The sequence below is a fragment of the Cheilinus undulatus genome, linkage group 1 (assembly GCF_018320785.1).
Source record: "Cheilinus undulatus linkage group 1, ASM1832078v1, whole genome shotgun sequence".
Lineage (NCBI taxonomy): Eukaryota > Metazoa > Chordata > Actinopteri > Labriformes > Labridae > Cheilinus > Cheilinus undulatus.
In genome coordinates, this window is record NC_054865.1 from 56,350,948 (window position 1) to 56,368,162 (window position 17,215).

The 17,215-nt window shown below is 38.7% G+C and overlaps 1 protein-coding gene across 2 annotated transcripts in view; it reads left to right on the forward strand.

The window, feature by feature from the left end:
* Positions 1-17,215, forward strand: part of kcnq1.1 (potassium voltage-gated channel, KQT-like subfamily, member 1.1) — a 133,867-nt gene that overhangs the window by 13,055 nt on the left and 103,597 nt on the right. For both annotated transcript variants that reach the window (XM_041794230.1, XM_041794224.1), the window contains exon 2: positions 15,280-15,370. In XM_041794230.1, the coding sequence (XP_041650164.1) occupies positions 15,280-15,370 (91 nt within the window). The remainder of the gene's footprint in view (positions 1-15,279; positions 15,371-17,215) is intronic.

Here is a 17,215-nt window from a genome sequence, read left to right on the forward strand (position 1 = left end):
TCAATATTCAGCATCAGATATTGCTGCTACACTCTTTATAGGAAACTCACTGAAATACTGAGAAATTCAAAATTTAAACCCAAAAATATAATTGGTGGGCATCATCTGGGGCAGAGGGTGTCAGACTCAATCACAGGGGCCGAAATCTGAATTCAGGTCTAACCTAAGGGCCTAACAGGGTCAAGATTTAACCATAAACTGTCAACCTCATTTTCACCAGTTATAAAATATGATTTTAAAAAAACAAGATGATAAATCATTTGAAAATTCAAAAAAGTTAAAATGATAAGTTTAAAGGCTCAAATATGACATAAAATTCCAACGTCTAAGTTCAGAAGATCAGAACACGATATTAAAAATAGAAAAATAATGTTTAAAAGAGCAAATATACAAGGAGAAAGTTAAAATCATAAGTTTGAAAGTTGAAAATATGAGATCAAACCTGAAAACATTCATTTAAAGGTCAACATATGAATAAAAATTTTAAATTGTGAGTCTGATAGGTCAAAATATGTGATTAAAAAGCCAAACGTAGTAGTTGAAAATGTCAAAATATCAGCCTGAATTTAAACTGATGATGTAAAAATTTAAAAATATGACTTAAATTTAAAATTGGGAGTTTGAAAGGTCAAAATATGATAAAAAAAATAAAAACTATGAATTTATAATGTCAAAATATGAGAAAAAAAGATTGAAGTCATGTTTATAAAAAGTTAAAATATGGGATTAAAAAACCAAAGTAAGGAGTTGAAAAGGTCAAAATATGACTTAAAATTTAAAATTTGGGATCTAAAAGATAAAAATGTGACATATAAAGTCCAAATATGAGTTGAAAAGGTCAAAGTATGAAATGAAGAGTCGAAAGTTTGAGTAGAAACCTTGAGATGCAGAATTGAAAATATGAAATAAAAGACAAATGAATTTTTTTTCCCCACATTCTTGACTTTTTAGGAAAATCTTTCTTACCCTTTCCTTTATCAAGGTTTTATGGCTTGATAAGGATATTTGAAATAATTGAGTTAAAGTTTACATTATTATACTGGAGGAAATCTGCAGACCTCATTCTGGTGTGCCAGTTATTATACAAATATGCTATGATCTCACGGGCCGGATTTGGCACCTGGGCCTTGAGTTTGACACCCCTGATCTGGGCCTTGAGTTTGACACCCCTGATCTGGGCATTTGTCACTAATATATAGTGCTTATAAAACTGATTCATCTGCTGGATATTTCACTAAATCAGTCATGGTCAATATAAATTGGCATTAGTGCAAAAAAGAAAAAAAAAAGAAAAAAAAACTCTTGAATGTCAAAGTGAAAAAATATTTCTACAAAGTAATGTCAATTACGTTAATATATACCATGTAAAATAAGTTACTGCATAAATATTAACATCCTTCAAGTCAGTAGATGCACCTTTGGCTTCATTGTCTTGCTGGAACTTAAATCTTCTCCCAGGCCGTATTCTCTTGCAGACTGAATAAGATCATCTTTCAGGGTTCTATTATATCGGTTCTCTTATATCGGCAGGTTTCTCTTATATCAGCAGCCGAGAAGCATCCCCACAGCATGATGCTGCCACCACTGTGTTTCACAGTGGGGATGGTGTGTTTGTGGTGATGTCAGTGTTGTCTGATGGCCAAAAAGCTCCATTCTGGTCTCATCAGACTAAAGAACTTTCTTCCTCTTGACCATGGAGTCTCCCTCATGCCTTCTGGTGAACTCTAGTCCAGACTGAATCTGAGTTTTCTTCAACAGTGTCTTCCTCTTTGCCACTCTCCCATAAAGCTCTGACTGGTGAAGAACCCGGCCAACAGTTGTTGTCTGCAGAGTCTCTCCATCTCAGCTGCTGAAGCTTGGAACTCCTTCAGAGAAGTCATAGGTGTGTTGGTGGCCTCTCTCACTAGTCTCCTTCTAGCACGCCCACTCAGTTTGTGAGGACGGTCTGATCTAGGCAGAGTTACACATGTGACATATTCCTTCTATTTCTTTATGATGGATTTAGCTGAACTCTGGAGGATGTGCTTCCTCTAATGTTATAGTACACACTTTCTCCACTATTGCATTAGTACCACTTTTATAAGTTCAACAGGAAAACTAACAAAAATGACCAATATTGCTTTTTAGCAGTGATGGCTCACAATAAAATACAAACTGCTCAATGCTGTTTAAGTTAAAAATGTAATACTGTTGTACAACTGACCAAAATAATATGTTTCAGTACTTTAACCACATATTTCTCCTCATAAGTTCATCAGAAACCTTTTAAAAAACACAAATATTGAATTTTTAAACTACTAAAAACAACAGGAGAGAAAATATTTTGACTAATTGAAGAGGAAAGGTTAAAAATCCATCTCTGACGCAGAGCCAGAAGCCAGCTTTGATTTAAAAACAGGAAGTGTAGGGGGACAGCAGAACATGTGTAGGCAGAGCATTCCAGAGCTTCAGTGCTGCTACTTCAAAGGCTCGCTCACCCCTGAGCTTCAACTTTGACCTCGGCACAGTAAGAAGCGACTGATTGGTGGAACTGTGATGAAATATGGGGTTTTAAAAGGTCAGACAGATGGGATCAAAAAGACCGGGACAAGATCCAGGATGTCATTTATTTGTGTGGAAGGGAAACATGTTTACTTCTTTGTCGATCATTGTTTTTCAGCAACTCCATCTCCTGCAAATGCAAGAATGCAAGATCAGATTAAGGTTATTTTAAAGAGTCCTGTCTTGTTAGTTGATGGACATATCTCTAAACCAGTGATACTCAATGTGTGGCTCTGGAGCCACATGTGGCTCTTTTTTGTCTTAATTTGAAATATCATTCCCCAGAAAACTTTAGAAAAGGGAAACTCTGACCTCAAAAATTAACCACATGAATCAGTATGTTTCCCAGACTTCTACAGAAGGCTTTAACTGTCAAACTTAACTGTCCCATTAATCCCATTTTTGCCCATTTTCACAATATTTGCCACATTTCGCCCGATTAAGTGACCTTGGCCATTAAATGCCACTTTTGTCCTGCTTTATTGCCCATTTTTGCCACTTTTTTACTGCTTCTCTCCCATTAAAGCTACCTTTTGCCATTAAATACCACCTGTTTCCTATTGTTTTGCCCAAATTGCCACTCTTGACTGTGTTTTGCCCATTTTAGTCACTTTTCTCTCATTTTCTTGCCAAGTTTTTGCCACTTTTATCCCATTTTTTCCCTTTTTCACCATTTTTGAACCACTTTTAGCCTATTTAAGCTACTTTTAGCATTAAATACCACTTTTCTCCTCTTTTATCCCATTTTTGCCACTATTTCACCACTTGTTGCCCATTTAAGCTACCCTTTGCCATTAAATACCACTTGTTTCCTATTTTTCTGTCCTATTTTGCCACTCTTGACTTGTCTTTTGCACATTTGAGTCATTTTCTCTCTTTTTTTTTTGCCACTTTTGGACCGATTTTGCCACTTTTCTCCATTTTGTCACCATTTTTTGCCCATTTAAGCTACCTTTTGCCATTAAATACCCCTTTTTTCTATTTATACTACTTTGCCACTTTTGACTGCTTTTTGCCCATTTTAGTCATTTTTCTCTCATTTTTTGAACCATTTTTGCCACCTTTAACTTATCTTAATTGCCACTTCAAGCCATTTTTTTCACTTTTCACCACGTAGATTGTGGCCCTTGCAAAGGTATTTTTCAACAATTTGTCTCTTTGTTTTAGCAGGGTTGAGTACTACTGCTCTAAATAGATTGTTGAGTGTATACTTTTGTTGATAATGTCTATTTTTTTAACAGATACAAAAGTAAGAGCTTGTACACATGGCTGTCTTTTTGTGTGTTTCTTCCAGCATAACAAAAGTTTTATATAGAAGTGGATTTGAGCCTGAACTTCGGCTTTCTGGTGATACCACCGTGTGTTTGCTGTTGAAACATGTTGTAGTGCTGTTAGTCGAACAGGCCCTCTGAGGTCAGTTGTTTTATGTGTGAGGTAGAGAAAAACACTCAGGAACAAGCTCTTCTTTGTCCCTGACCCAGAGGCCAGTCGTCAGAGCGACCACAGATCTTATCGGACCAACTGTTTGCGCACGTGTAGATGTTTGTGCATGTTTAGATGTTTGTGTATGTTTAGATGTTTGTGCATGTGTGCATCATAGAACAGAAGGGAAACAGAGAGAAGGCTAAATACATAAGCATATGTGTACTCAGTTTTATGCACAGATAAAGTATACCTCTGCTCTACTACGGTGTAAGAGTAAATGGGGTCTTTTGGTGCAGAGCAGCATGCATCCATCCCACATGCTGCTTCTAAATGAGTCGATCAGGAGAGTTTAGAGAAAATCCAAATCAGACCTGGCTCCATTAAACTGAACGAGATGTTCTGTCAAACAGCATCAGACTGCAGGAAGTCAATCGAGACGCTGTTTTATACAATACAGCAAACATATTTGTGAGTTCATGCGCTGCTATTCTGATCAGTTTAAGAAACAATTTCTGTCTGGAGCTGTTCGTCTGCTGCTCTATATTTTATAAACTGCAGATAAGGCATCTGTGCTTTTGTTTTTTTCTCTCTGGAAAAAGCACAGACAGGAGCTGGGATTGAAAATCAACCACAAGGTCATTCTTTGTTGACCATTTTGTTTCTCTGAGATTTTAACCCCATGTGAACCAAAGGACTGAGTCTGGTTCAGGTGAGGTTTGGTTAGATTCTCATTCATTTCTTTATAACTATGCCAGTGTCGGCTATTTTATCTATGCAACATAACCATTAAGATCCAGCAAATGAAATCCAGAGTTACTCATCACCTACTGTACATGCTAGCCAATCAGAGCTGTTTATAGCTTTGTGGGGGCAAGATGCTGTTTAAGGGCCCTTAGTTTGCCAAGCTGCGATTGAGAGATTCCCAATCTACTAGATCAGGGGTGTCAAACTCAAGGCCCGGGAAGAATTATATCTGGTCCACAAGATCATATCATTTGTATTCTAACTGGCCCACCAGTATTTTCTCCTGTATAATAATGAAAGATTTCATTAAAGGTCAAGCCTGTGGGGGAAGGAAATAAATTTGTGTTTTATTTCATGTTTCCAATTTTGAATCTCAAGATTACAACTCAAATTTATGATTTTGACTTTTCATTTCATACTTTGACCTTTTCAACTCAGAATTTGGACTTTAAATGTCACATTTTTATCTTTTAGATTCCCATTTTTAAACTTTAAGTCAACGCCTTACTTCGGTGTGACTTTTAAACTCATGATTTCATTTTTTTCCCACATTTTGACATTTTAAATTAATCATTTTTACTTTTTGTATCATATTCTGAAATTTTAGAATCCCAATTTTAAATTTCAGTCATATTTATCAGTTTTTGAGTCATCATTTTAAATTCTAGCTCATATTTTAACATTTTCATATTTCCCATATTTTGACCTGTCAGACTCACAATTTAAAAATTTAAGTCATATTTTGACCTTTCAATCTTATGATTTCAATCCTTCTCTTCGTATATTTGCTCTTTAAAAACAAATAGAATCATACTGTACAGCATCTCTGTGACCCTAAAGTTGTTTTTCTGCTGATTATTGAGTTTTATGGCTAAATATTAAAATAGCAATAATACAATAATAATGCTCTCGCTCTCTCTACATTATGCTCTATTCAGGCAGCATCACATGATTATGGAACAGCCTGCTATTGGCTGACAGACCCTCACAAAGGGTAAACAATATGGCAGATGGCATTCGAGTTAGTATTTGCAGAATATGATGGTTCATTGTCATGCATGGAGATAATTTTGCTACGGGAGGCACGGTTCTTCTTTTTGTACCATGGAAGAAAGTGGTCAGTCAGAAACTCTATATACTTTGCCAAGGTCATTTTTAAAGGGGTCTACCAGCTCTCTCCCCATGATTCCAGCCCAAAACATGACTCCGCCCCCTCCTTGCTACGACGCAGACTTGTTGGGACATGGTGGCCATCCACCAACTATCACTACTCCTCCATCTGGACCATCCCAGGTTGCACGGGACTCATCAGTAAACAAGACTGTTTGAAAATGAGTCTTCATGTATTTCTGGGCCCACTGCAACCGTTTCTGCTTGTGAGCATTGGTTGGGGGGGGGCTGTAAAACACACTGCAGACTTTCACAGCGCAAATGTTTTGGTAGAATCTGCTTAATTATTTGTAAAATTGCTACAAACTTTATATTATTTAAAATTTTGTGTCATTTGGCTTTATTTGGCTGTTTGTTTTGGAGTTATTTACTCATTTGTTCTTTAGTTTACTAGCATTTAGTGTCTCAGTTATTACCTGGTGGCTAAACCAATGTTTACTTTGCAGTCCTCATTGGTTCCTTAGTAAAACAGCCTCTCATTTGTCATCTATGTCCTAGAAACTATACCAGTTTGGTGTTGGTCAGGTAGCAGTATGTTTCTCATTTACTCCCTTGTATCTGTGCTGTACCTCACCAATTGGTAATACTAAAAACCCAAAGGCAACCCTGAAGCTACCTCAAAAACCACTAATCTGTCTCTATCGTCTCCCCTCCGGGATGTAGGTCTTCTGTGTTTGTTGGGCCTCTCCATCCACCTCATGTGATGTCCTCTGACATCTACCTACAGGCTCGTGTTTACACATCAGGCCACTGACTAAGCTCACCATCTAGACGACTTGGGAGTGAAAGGGAGCTGTCACAAACTATTGGGCTAAATCTTTGTTTTTCCTTTGAATCACTTAAAGTCAAGCTACTTTTTGTTCTTTGTCGCTTTGTTGGCTGCAGCAAACAGGATATGTGATGGTAACAGCATGTGGCACAGTCAGCAATGTCACTTTTAACTCTAATTCTGTCCCCTGTTTTGTCTCCACATTCAACACACACCACAAAACAGACTACAAGAGAATGTGTCCATCAATAATAGATGGGAGCGATGCTTTGAGCTTTTGTTCAGAGTTCAGCTGTGCCTCTGTAGATGAGCCAATGTGTTATTTTATGTTTTAATGTGCTGCTGCGCTGAGCCCACTGGAGGTAAAGGCAGGGAAATATGATGGTGCAGTTAGTATGGAGGGACAGACGAGTCAGATCGTCTCAGATGGATTATGAGCGAAGCTGCAGTGTATGCGCAGCATACAGAGTGTGTGTATTTACCAGCATTTCAGTCACTCTGAAGTCATCCAAGCAGAGCTTCTCCGACAGATTACAACCATTAGCATACAGGAGTGTTTGATTTGGGAAGTTTAAGGTTGTTTCTTTGATCCTCTTAAATCTTCAGACAACATTTTACAATAAAGTTATTAAAATTGGGATAGATATTTGGTAATTAATGAGTATCTGTTAATCCAGGAGTGTCAAACTCAATCACAGAAGGGGCCAGATTCTGAATTAAGGTCTGGCCTGAGGGCCAAACAGGGTCCACATTTAACTGTCAACCTCATTTTTCACCAGTAATAAATTATGGGGAAAAAAAAATTAGCAATGGTGATAAATGATTTTGAGATTTAAAAAGTCAAAATGATAAGTTAAGGCTCAGAATCTGAGACAAAATGTCAAACTTACTTGTTCAAAATGTCCAAACACAAAATTAGATATTAAAATAATGCTTTCAAAAGGCAAATATATATATAAAAAAAGAGAAAGTCACAATCATGTGTTTAGGGCAAAAACAAGATTGAAAATGGTACAAATAAAAGGTCAAAATATGAGACAGAGTCAAAGTTATGAATTGAAAAGATCAAAATTTGAGATAAAAAGTCAAAATTAAAAAGTTTAAAATATGAGACAAAAAGTCAAAAAAATAAATTAAAAAGGTCAAAATATGAGATAAAAAGTCAAAATAATAAATTAAACAGTTTAAAATATGAGACAAAAAGTCAAAAGAATAAATTGAAAATGGTTAAAATAAAAAAAATAAAAGTCCAAATAATAGATTGAAATCATTATTGTCCAATGCAAAATTGAAAATATGAAATTAAAACACAAATGAATTCTATTTTCCACATTTCTTTTGATGTAGTTACTTCTACTCTTCATTTTTTAAACATTTTTATGACTTCAGGATGTTTCATATCATCAAGGTTAAGTTAACATTTTTATACAGGAGGAAATCTGCAGACCTCATATTTTAGGGCCACTTATAAGAAGAATATGATATGAGCTTGTGGGCCTGGTGTAGCTGTACCACAGGCCGGATTTAGTCCCCGGGCCTTGAGTTTGACACCCTTCTGTTAATCTATAATAAAGGCATCATAGCAGATAGGTGATAAATAAGTAGCTAACTGCTGTTTTAAAACAAACAAATGAGGAAGTAACTTCTACTAACTCTGGGTAAACTGTAGCTACGTATTATACCGAGACGTTACTCAATACTAAAGATGTAACTTTTTTAAAATTTGTCCCTCTGTTTGGTGTCACATGACAAATGTGTCCTATCAATTAAAGAAAAAGAAAAGCAAGAAATGTGACAGTACCCGTCAAACTTGGTGTTAGCAATGCTAATAAGTGTTTGCTAACCGCTATTAATCCACCAACGAAGAAGAGGAAGTGACCAGGAGAGCACACGAAGAAGAAAAGTGGGCTCCCTGCTCTTGCACTTTTCTCCTGCTCCTCATTTCTGCTAACCTGACACACCAGATGGATTTGTTTCACACATCCATCGGGAAACCTCTCATAGACGGTGTCTGGGAAAGCGTAGAGCCTTTGGAAGAAAACTCGGAGGATGATTGGATGAACGTTCTGTCTGTCACATCTTTACTGGCCAATCAGAGCAAAGAAACATGTGATGTTTAGATTCTTTCCGAATCCGGTTGGAAGAAGGGCAAAAACACTAACCTTGCAAAGCAGATGGGTTCGCCCGTTTCTGTGTTTCTCACTGGTGAATCCATCTTGCAAAGCTCCCATCTGAACAGTTTAGGCCCAGTTAGAAAGTGGCAGGACCAATCAGCGTCGAGGGGCAGTACTTTCGGGTGCAGCAGAGTCGTGACGTAAGCAAGCAACGAGAAGATGCCGGTGCGATTATGGTGGAAGAGATTAGCGTGGATGCTGCTAAAGCGCCAGTTTCATCAGAACTTGACGACATTTCTTTGTTGAAAGAAGAACTGCGTGACAGTGTTTCTCTTCCAGACCAGCACTGTCATACACGACAAGAGCTGACACAGTTTATTAAAAGTTAAATAACTTTTTTGTTCCTCTTGAAGCTAGCCGTTGTGCTTTCCCATTGACGCTATTGATTCCTTTCAATCCCTCGCAGCATTTTCAGCGAGCCTGGAACTCGTGTGACTTTTGTGGACTTTAACCCTTTAAAACCTACCATTGTACAAGTGTGCCAGGACATATTCTTATGTTTTTACATACTGCGGTGCCATTTTTGGGAGTATTTTTTTTTTTTGCTTTACTTCGATATAACCCTTATATCCTAATTTTTAATAATATGTATTGACTTAAGTCTTAACTACTACAATAAATTGCTTAAAAGTGCATTAAACCTAAAAAACGTTTTTTTTTTTTTTTAAATAATTTTTTTAATGTCAAAATACAGAAATTGCATAGCTGTATCCCTCAAATTTGTAAATGTGAAAAAGTTATATAACCTCAATATCCTTTGGAACCACAGGAAATTTATTCTGGTCTGTACATAATTTGCTTTTTGAGATATAGTCGATTTGGTAACCTGTAATGAGTAGTTGGACTCTTCATCTGACGCTGCAGTTAGTTCGAAAGCTTCTTGCCAGCTGTAAAACCGTTTGGTGCAACCAGGTTTTTGCAGATCCATAACTATGTATGGGATCAGTACTCAGTATCGGCTGATACCCAACACCTTTGATTGGAATCTTAACAGGAAGGAAAAAAATGGTATCGGAACATCCCTGTTGATTAGCGGTTAGTTCCTAATTTCTTACCTAGAAATGTTGCCGGTATTTGCCTTGCACTGTTTCTTTGACCTCTTAGTTTTTGCTACAGTTTTTGGCAGTTTCCGTCTTTTCTTCTGAGACAAACATGCTCCTCTCTACACACTGATGAAGTGGTTTTGAAGAAGGCGATAACACCAAACTGAGTTATTTCCCTGCACTCCTCTGACTGCTTGTTCAGTTCTCTCAGACAGGAACTGCTTCTTTGTAATCCGTGCTACAAACCAGTTCATCTCCTCTCAGAAGGTCTCTCTCTCCCTCTCCCCGTCTTTTATCTGTGCTGACGTGTGGTGTGCACGTTCGAGCCTGTGTGCGTATGAGTGAGTTTGAAGGGGGGTATTTGGATTCCTGGCCAGCGTTCAATAAACTCAGGCTCTAGCATGTGGTGATAAGAGGCTCCGTGGTGCAAACACTGAATGGAAACTAGAACTCCCTACACACATAGTTTCCATCAAAAGTGCTCATATAGACATGACAAAACTGTGATACTCAAGGGCTGTTTGAAGCAAAAGGTTAAAACAATACAAACTAGACGAGTGGAGGGCAAATATTTCCTAACACTGTCCAGTAATAGCACAGCAAGACAGTTTCACATGCAGTTTGTCTTTAATCAGTTTTTCCTCCTTATAAATGAATAAAAATAATTCTGTGTATCTTTGAGTCTGCTTTCACAGATTTTTATCATCCCCATGTGTAGAATACAGAAGCCAAGATAAATGTTTAAAGTCCATCTAAAGCAACGTTTATCTCAAAATACACTGCCAAAAGTATTCACTCACCCATCCAAATCATTGAAATCAGGTGTTCCAGTCACTTCCATGTCCACAGGTGTATAAAATCAAGCACCTATGCAGACTGTTTCTGCAAACATTTGTGAAAGAATGGCTCGCTCTCAGGAGCTCAGTGAATTCCAGCGTTGTACTGTGATAGGATGACACCTGTGCAACAAGTCCAGTGGTGAAATTTCCTCGCTCCTAAATATCCCACAGTCAACTGTCAGTGGTGTTATAACAAAGTGGAGGCCATTGGGAACGACAGCAACTCAGCCATGAAGTGGTAGGCCACTTAAAATGACGGAGCGGGATCGGTGGATGCTGAGGTGCATAGTGCGCAGAGGTTGCCAACTTTCTGCAGAGTTAATCACTACAGACCTCCAAACTTCATGTGGCCTTCAGATCAGCTCAAGAACAGTGTTGCCAGATTGGGCGGTTTTCTGCCCAATTGGGCGGTTTTCCGGCCACTTGTGGCTTGGGCAGGTTGATATAATTTGGGCTGGTTTTCCTTAAGTAAGGTGGGTTTTTGACTGCATCTTAACAGACTGGTTTACATTCTTTATTGTTTTGTTTAGTTCAGTAAAATGACAGTTACGACAGTAAGGGAATTCTCTTGATGTCAATGAACGTATCGGACTTACTGCAGCATTTCTGAAGCCTGGCAGTCACTCTGAGTATCCTGTAGAGTTCAGTGGAGGGAGCCGTGATGTGATTGGGAGAGAGCGCGCACAAGTGAGAGATAGTTGTGTGCACGTCGGGCCGTGTGTGTTTTTATGTGTGTGCATGTGTGTCTGCAGGAGAAGTAAACTCTTGGAGACCGAAAAAGACGGCAAATTTTGTTGTTTTGGCGTTGGCTACGGCCCACAGTAGCCTGCACTGAGTTAGCGAAAGTGTATACAAAGCTGGAAAAGGTCCTGTTGTACAGCCTGAGTGGGGGTCCTGATACAATTAAAAAAAAGTTGAACGCTTCAGTATTATACATTATAGCTAGCAAAACATTCTGGTGAGAGGAGTTATGAATTATCCTCATGTTACTGTATTGCTCACATACGCTGATGTAGACAGCTGTTTTGATCAGATGTGTCTGTGCTCTTCATCGGTGTGTTAAAGGAGCAACCCCCAGCATCTAAAGGTGAGATAATACAATCGTGTCCATCACCTGTAAATTATGATAACTGTGATAAGTCTAGTTATCTCTCTGAAAGTGGAGTGTGTGTATAACCCTAACCAGTTGCTGTATTGATGATATGAAATATACAGATTAAGCTTCGTAAGATCTGCTGTTTTTGAGAAACAGAGATGCAGGTGGTGGTCATGCACCTGAAAACAGTACGTTGTGATGGTTTGACTGTTGTTGCTTGTTGTTATAGGACTTATTTTGGTGTACTTAAGCTGTCAGTGGACTTTTATGGAGTTTTGTACGTTCGTCAAAAGAAAAAGCACTAAATATTGATTATTGGGCATTTTTTTGTGCATTCTGGCGGTTTTCTGACAAGTTTTGGGCTGGAAACTATCAGCTGTATGTGGCAACACTGCTCAAGAACAGTGTGTAGAGAGCTTCATGGAATGGGTTTCCATGACCGAGCAGCTGCATCCAAGCCATACATCACCAAGTGCAATGAAAGCGTCAGATGCAGTGGTGTAAAGCACGCCGCCACTGGACTCTAGAGCAGTGGAGACGCGTTCTGTGGAGTGACGAATCGTGCTTCTCCATCTGGCAATCTGATGGACAAGTCTGGGTTTGGCGGTACTTGTCTGACTGCATTGTGCCAATTGTAAAGTTTGATGGAGGGGGGATTATGGTGTGGTCTTGTTTTTCAGGAGCTGGGCTTGGCCGCTTAGTTCCAGTGGAAGGAACTCTGAATGCTTCAGCATACCAAGAGATTTTGGACAATTCCATGCTCCCAACTTTGTGGGAACAGTTTGGGGATGACCCCTTCCTGTTCCAACATGACTGTGCACCAGTGCACAAAGCAAGGTCCATAAAGACATGGATGAGAGAGTTTGGTGTGGATGAACTTGACTGGCCTGCACAGAGTCCTGACCTCAACCTGATAGAACACCTTTGGGATGAATTAGAGCGGAGACTGAGAGTCAGGCCTTCTGGTCCAACATCAGTGTGTGACCTCACAAATGCGCTTCTGGAAGAATGGTCAAAAATTCCCATAAATGAATTTTAAATGAGGCGAGAGATTAAAAGTCCAAAAATCAAGAGTGTTCTCTGCAGCTAAAAAATGATGAATAATCTAGATAACACCATTCTCAGTCTTTTATAAATGGTGTGTGGTGTTGCTTAGCCTCCATATTCACCAACTCCCCCTTCTCTAAATGCGTGTCTGTGTATGAATAAAAAACAACAACAGATGCATTCAGAATCACATTTTTTATGAATGAAATATTTTCAATCAGCTCTGTTTCACTCCAGTAAGAAATAAGAATTGCCCTTCTGTCACAGAACAGAGTTTGAAAATAAATACTGGCAGCATGCTTGGATCTGAAAAGAAACAAGCTTTTCAGGGCCTCCATGTTTCTTTTGATTGGGTCAGTTGTTGAAGTTTGTCCTTTCATCCGAGTTTGTTTGCTAAATGAACTCAGACATTGTTAACGTGAATCCATTCAGACGTTCTGCCCTTCGATGCTGTGTCTCTCACCAGCGGAAATGAAAAGTTAATGAGTTTGTCCTTTCCACAATGCCAAGCTTTCTACGAGTGGAGTGCACATTCATTCTTCATTTACTAAGATGTTCTGCTAACAGACAAACACAATGACATGGGGGGAAACATAACTCCGACTTCAAGGCCGATAGTGGAGGCGATACAATAACAAACAGGAACTGGGGACGCTGCTGGCTGAAAAAATTAGACTGTATAATGAGCCTGAGTGTGGCTCAATATCTTTACTGCTGCCCGTCCTGTATTTACATCTCCCTCCTAAACAGACGAACTGAACCGGAATCCTGCTTTTGACTTTTATGACCAGCTGCCAGAAGTGACCACCAGTGTTTACTCCGTGTTTCCAGGTTTAGTGGATATACAGTCTCTCATGCGGTGGGATGAACCAGGCTTAAAATTTCACTTTTGCCACCACCATACCATTTGTTCTTAAAACCAAGGTGTATTAGGCCCAAAATCAAAATCATGATATTTAACAATCAGAATGTGAGCTAACATCAAAATCGTGAGTTTAAAATGTAAAAATATGAGATTTATTATCAAATTCATGAGTTTTAAAAGTCAAAATATGAAATAAAATTCAAAATCATGATTTATAAGGGTAAAAAATAGATAAAAGTCAAAGTTAGGAGTTGAAATGATGAGCAAAACTGAGGCAAAATTCAAAATCATGATATTTAATAATCAAAAGTGAGATAAACATCAAAAATGTGAGTTTAAAATGTAAAAATATGAGATTAAATATCAAATTCATGATGTAACAAAGTCAAAATATGAAGTAACATTAAAAATCACAAGTTTTAAAGGTTAATAATGGAGATAAAAGTCAAAGGTAGGAGTTGAAAAAGTTAAAATATGAAATAAAAAGTCAAAACCATGACTTTTAGTCAGGGGAGATGCAAAATTAAAAATATGGAGAAAACACAAATTTCTCTTATGTTCCTGGCATTTTATCAAATTATTGTTACTGTTTACTTTTGTCATTTTTATGAGCCAACAAGAAGTCTGCAGTTGTATGATCTGGTGGGCCGGGTAAAACTGCACCACTGGCCGGACTTGGCCCCCGGGCTTTGACTTTGACACCCCTGCTGCAGTAACTCAGTGGATCACATTATAAGCGATATCAAAAAAGCAAAATAAAGGCAAAATATGGCAGTTGGTTGCAAGTGATGTAGAGTGGACTCTTTAACACAGCTACACAGGCACATTAAGCAGTACACAAAAGCTTTATTTCTTTCAGAATAGCAGATTAGTCATTTAAATTTAGACTCCCCAACCCGTCATGGTTTTTAAGTTTATGATCAGCAGCTGTTACAGCATTAGGAATGGAACAGAAACATCCCTCCTGAGTGGCTAGAACATAACAGACGCCTTCTTCTGTCTGCATGTGAAATCTTTGTGACCTTGACAGTGAATAGAGAGGAAGTCAAGGTGCATTTCAATTTCCTTGATACTGTGTGTGGCCTGTGTGTGTATGGGTGTGTGTGTGTGTGGGTGTGTGTGTGTGTGCTCATTATCTAGCAGGTTTGTTATGCACTTTGCATTCGCATGCTGGAGTTTAAAAGGTTCGCTGAATTTCCTCGGGAGAGCTGTCCTTGAATGTTTGCTCAAATTCACTCAGAAGCTCTTCATGACAGAAATATAAAGTAATGTTACGCTGTCTTGATTTTTTTTTTCTGTTCAGAAATGCAGACTCACACGCTGACTGAGGTTTTTGGTGTTTAAATCAAAGTGTAAGATGTTGACATAAATTTGAAGTGGAGCGCTGAAATGTGCTCGAGTTTGCATGATGAATCACCACAAAGCTTTGATTAATGGAAAATAAAGCACCAGTTGGATTTTGTTTTGAAATTGGATGATATTCAGATTTGTATGAAAAAAAGAGAGCAGCAGGACGTGGAAAATGATCACACTTTGATGATGTGTGATGTGTGCTTCCCCCCACAGGTTTCTCATGGTCCTGGCCTGTCTGATTCTCAGCGTTCTGTCTACCATCCATGAGTACCACACTCTGGCACACCAAACGCTCTACTGGGTGGTGAGTGTTGCATTTCATGGATAGGGATTAACAGTAAAAGCATTGTTTTACTCCTAATTTGTCTCTCAGTCTGATCGTACTGCAATTCTATGAGAGGTTTTAGATTAAAACCAAACACCCCAATGAATGATGTTAATCCACGCTGGGACACCCTAATCCTCAGTGGAGGAGGTTTGTGGTCAGATTCAGAGATTTATGCTGCAAAGAATGGATAAAACATGCATTATGTTTGATTGATAAGATTTTCTTACTTTAAAAATGTACAAATGTAAAAATATTGCCCTTAAATGACTTCATTACCCAGAAACAACTTCTCTTCTTAATTTTTCTTTCATGCTGCTTCAATTAAAGGGGACATATTCTGCAAAAATCACGTCTTCAGGCTTTCCTAACAAAAATATGTGCCCCTGGTCTGTCCACAATCCCCACAAGTACCAGACAGCCCCCCCCCCTTCAGAAAATGTGCGGTGAAACGAGCCGTTCTCAGATTTTCCCCTCATGACCTCACAGTGGGAGTAAGAACCCGCCCCCTCCCTGCTTGGAAGAAAGTTCCACCCTCCTCTCCTGATCTTTCTCTCAGTTGCAAGCTGAGATGCTGGATAGCTCAGTGATTACCCTGCAGACTTTAGTCTGGGAGACTGGTGGTTCAAATCCCAGTCAGGTCCTAGACTTTGGAAAAACGAGTCTGTAACATTGTAACATCAGGAGAGCCACATCAATTCCTGAGAGGGGCGGAGTCAGACTGCTAATTAACATTTAAGGCCACAGAAACAGCTCGTTCTGAGCAGGGCTGAAACAGAGGGGTTTTTAGTCATGCAAAAATCCAATACTGGAGTGTTTTTTCTGCAACAAACTTCCCAGGCATGTTTTTGGGACCTCTGAGACCGATAAAAACTTGTCTTGAGGGGGTAAAATATGTCCCCTTTAATATGGCGGTGACGCTCAAAGAAAACAACGAAGAAAATGTTCAATTCAAGTGACTTACGTTATTAGAAGAAGAGATATGGTGGCGATTTTCCGACTTCCGGTGTGAAGTGGAGGTCCTTGACTGCATCCAGGTACTCTTGCACCAATGAGCTTGGATATAGCTATAGCACAGCGGCAGTTTTATCAGACCTGAGCCAAGTCTCAGAATGAATTATTCACCATATACTTCATATCCTTTTTTGCTGACATCACAAACCCTGTTCCAAATAGATGATTGTGAGGGAGGCAGAAGGTTAAATTTCTTGTTTTTAAAAGAATGTTTGTGTCCCTCTCCCTCACAGCAGATTTTGTTTTCGTGCTCTCTGCAGCAGCATGCTTAATCTCTGCTATCCAGCAGGTTAGACTCCAGAAGGCAAAGGTTACATAAAGTTGGATGAAGTGACTCAACCTCCATGATAGTCTTCATCTTTTTAACCCCACATGGTTCTTTGTGTTTATCTTGTAAAGGTCAGCACTAGTCAGCCTTCCAGTTGAACTTGTCTTCTGTTTGAATTCTCTCCTCAGTGTTCAGGTTGTTCTGTTTAGTGGAATTGATGTGGATCTTATTTGCGTCTGACAGCGAAGGTGTTTTGTAGATTTTCATTGAAAACAGATGACTTTATTAACTCTTGCTTTCCAAATGGGTGAATGGCTATGTGTGTGCACCGCAGCTTCAGCTTTTTGCAGTAGCAGCGTTGTATTCTCAGGATAAGAAATGAAAATCGATCTTTGATTTAAATGAATATTTAATGGCTACTTCTCCCCTTAAAACAAGCCTATGGCAAAATACAGTGGCAAGAAAAAATGTACAGGTACATCCCCAAAAAATTAGAATATCATAAAAAAGTTCAATATTTTTTGTCACTCTTTTCTGAAAGT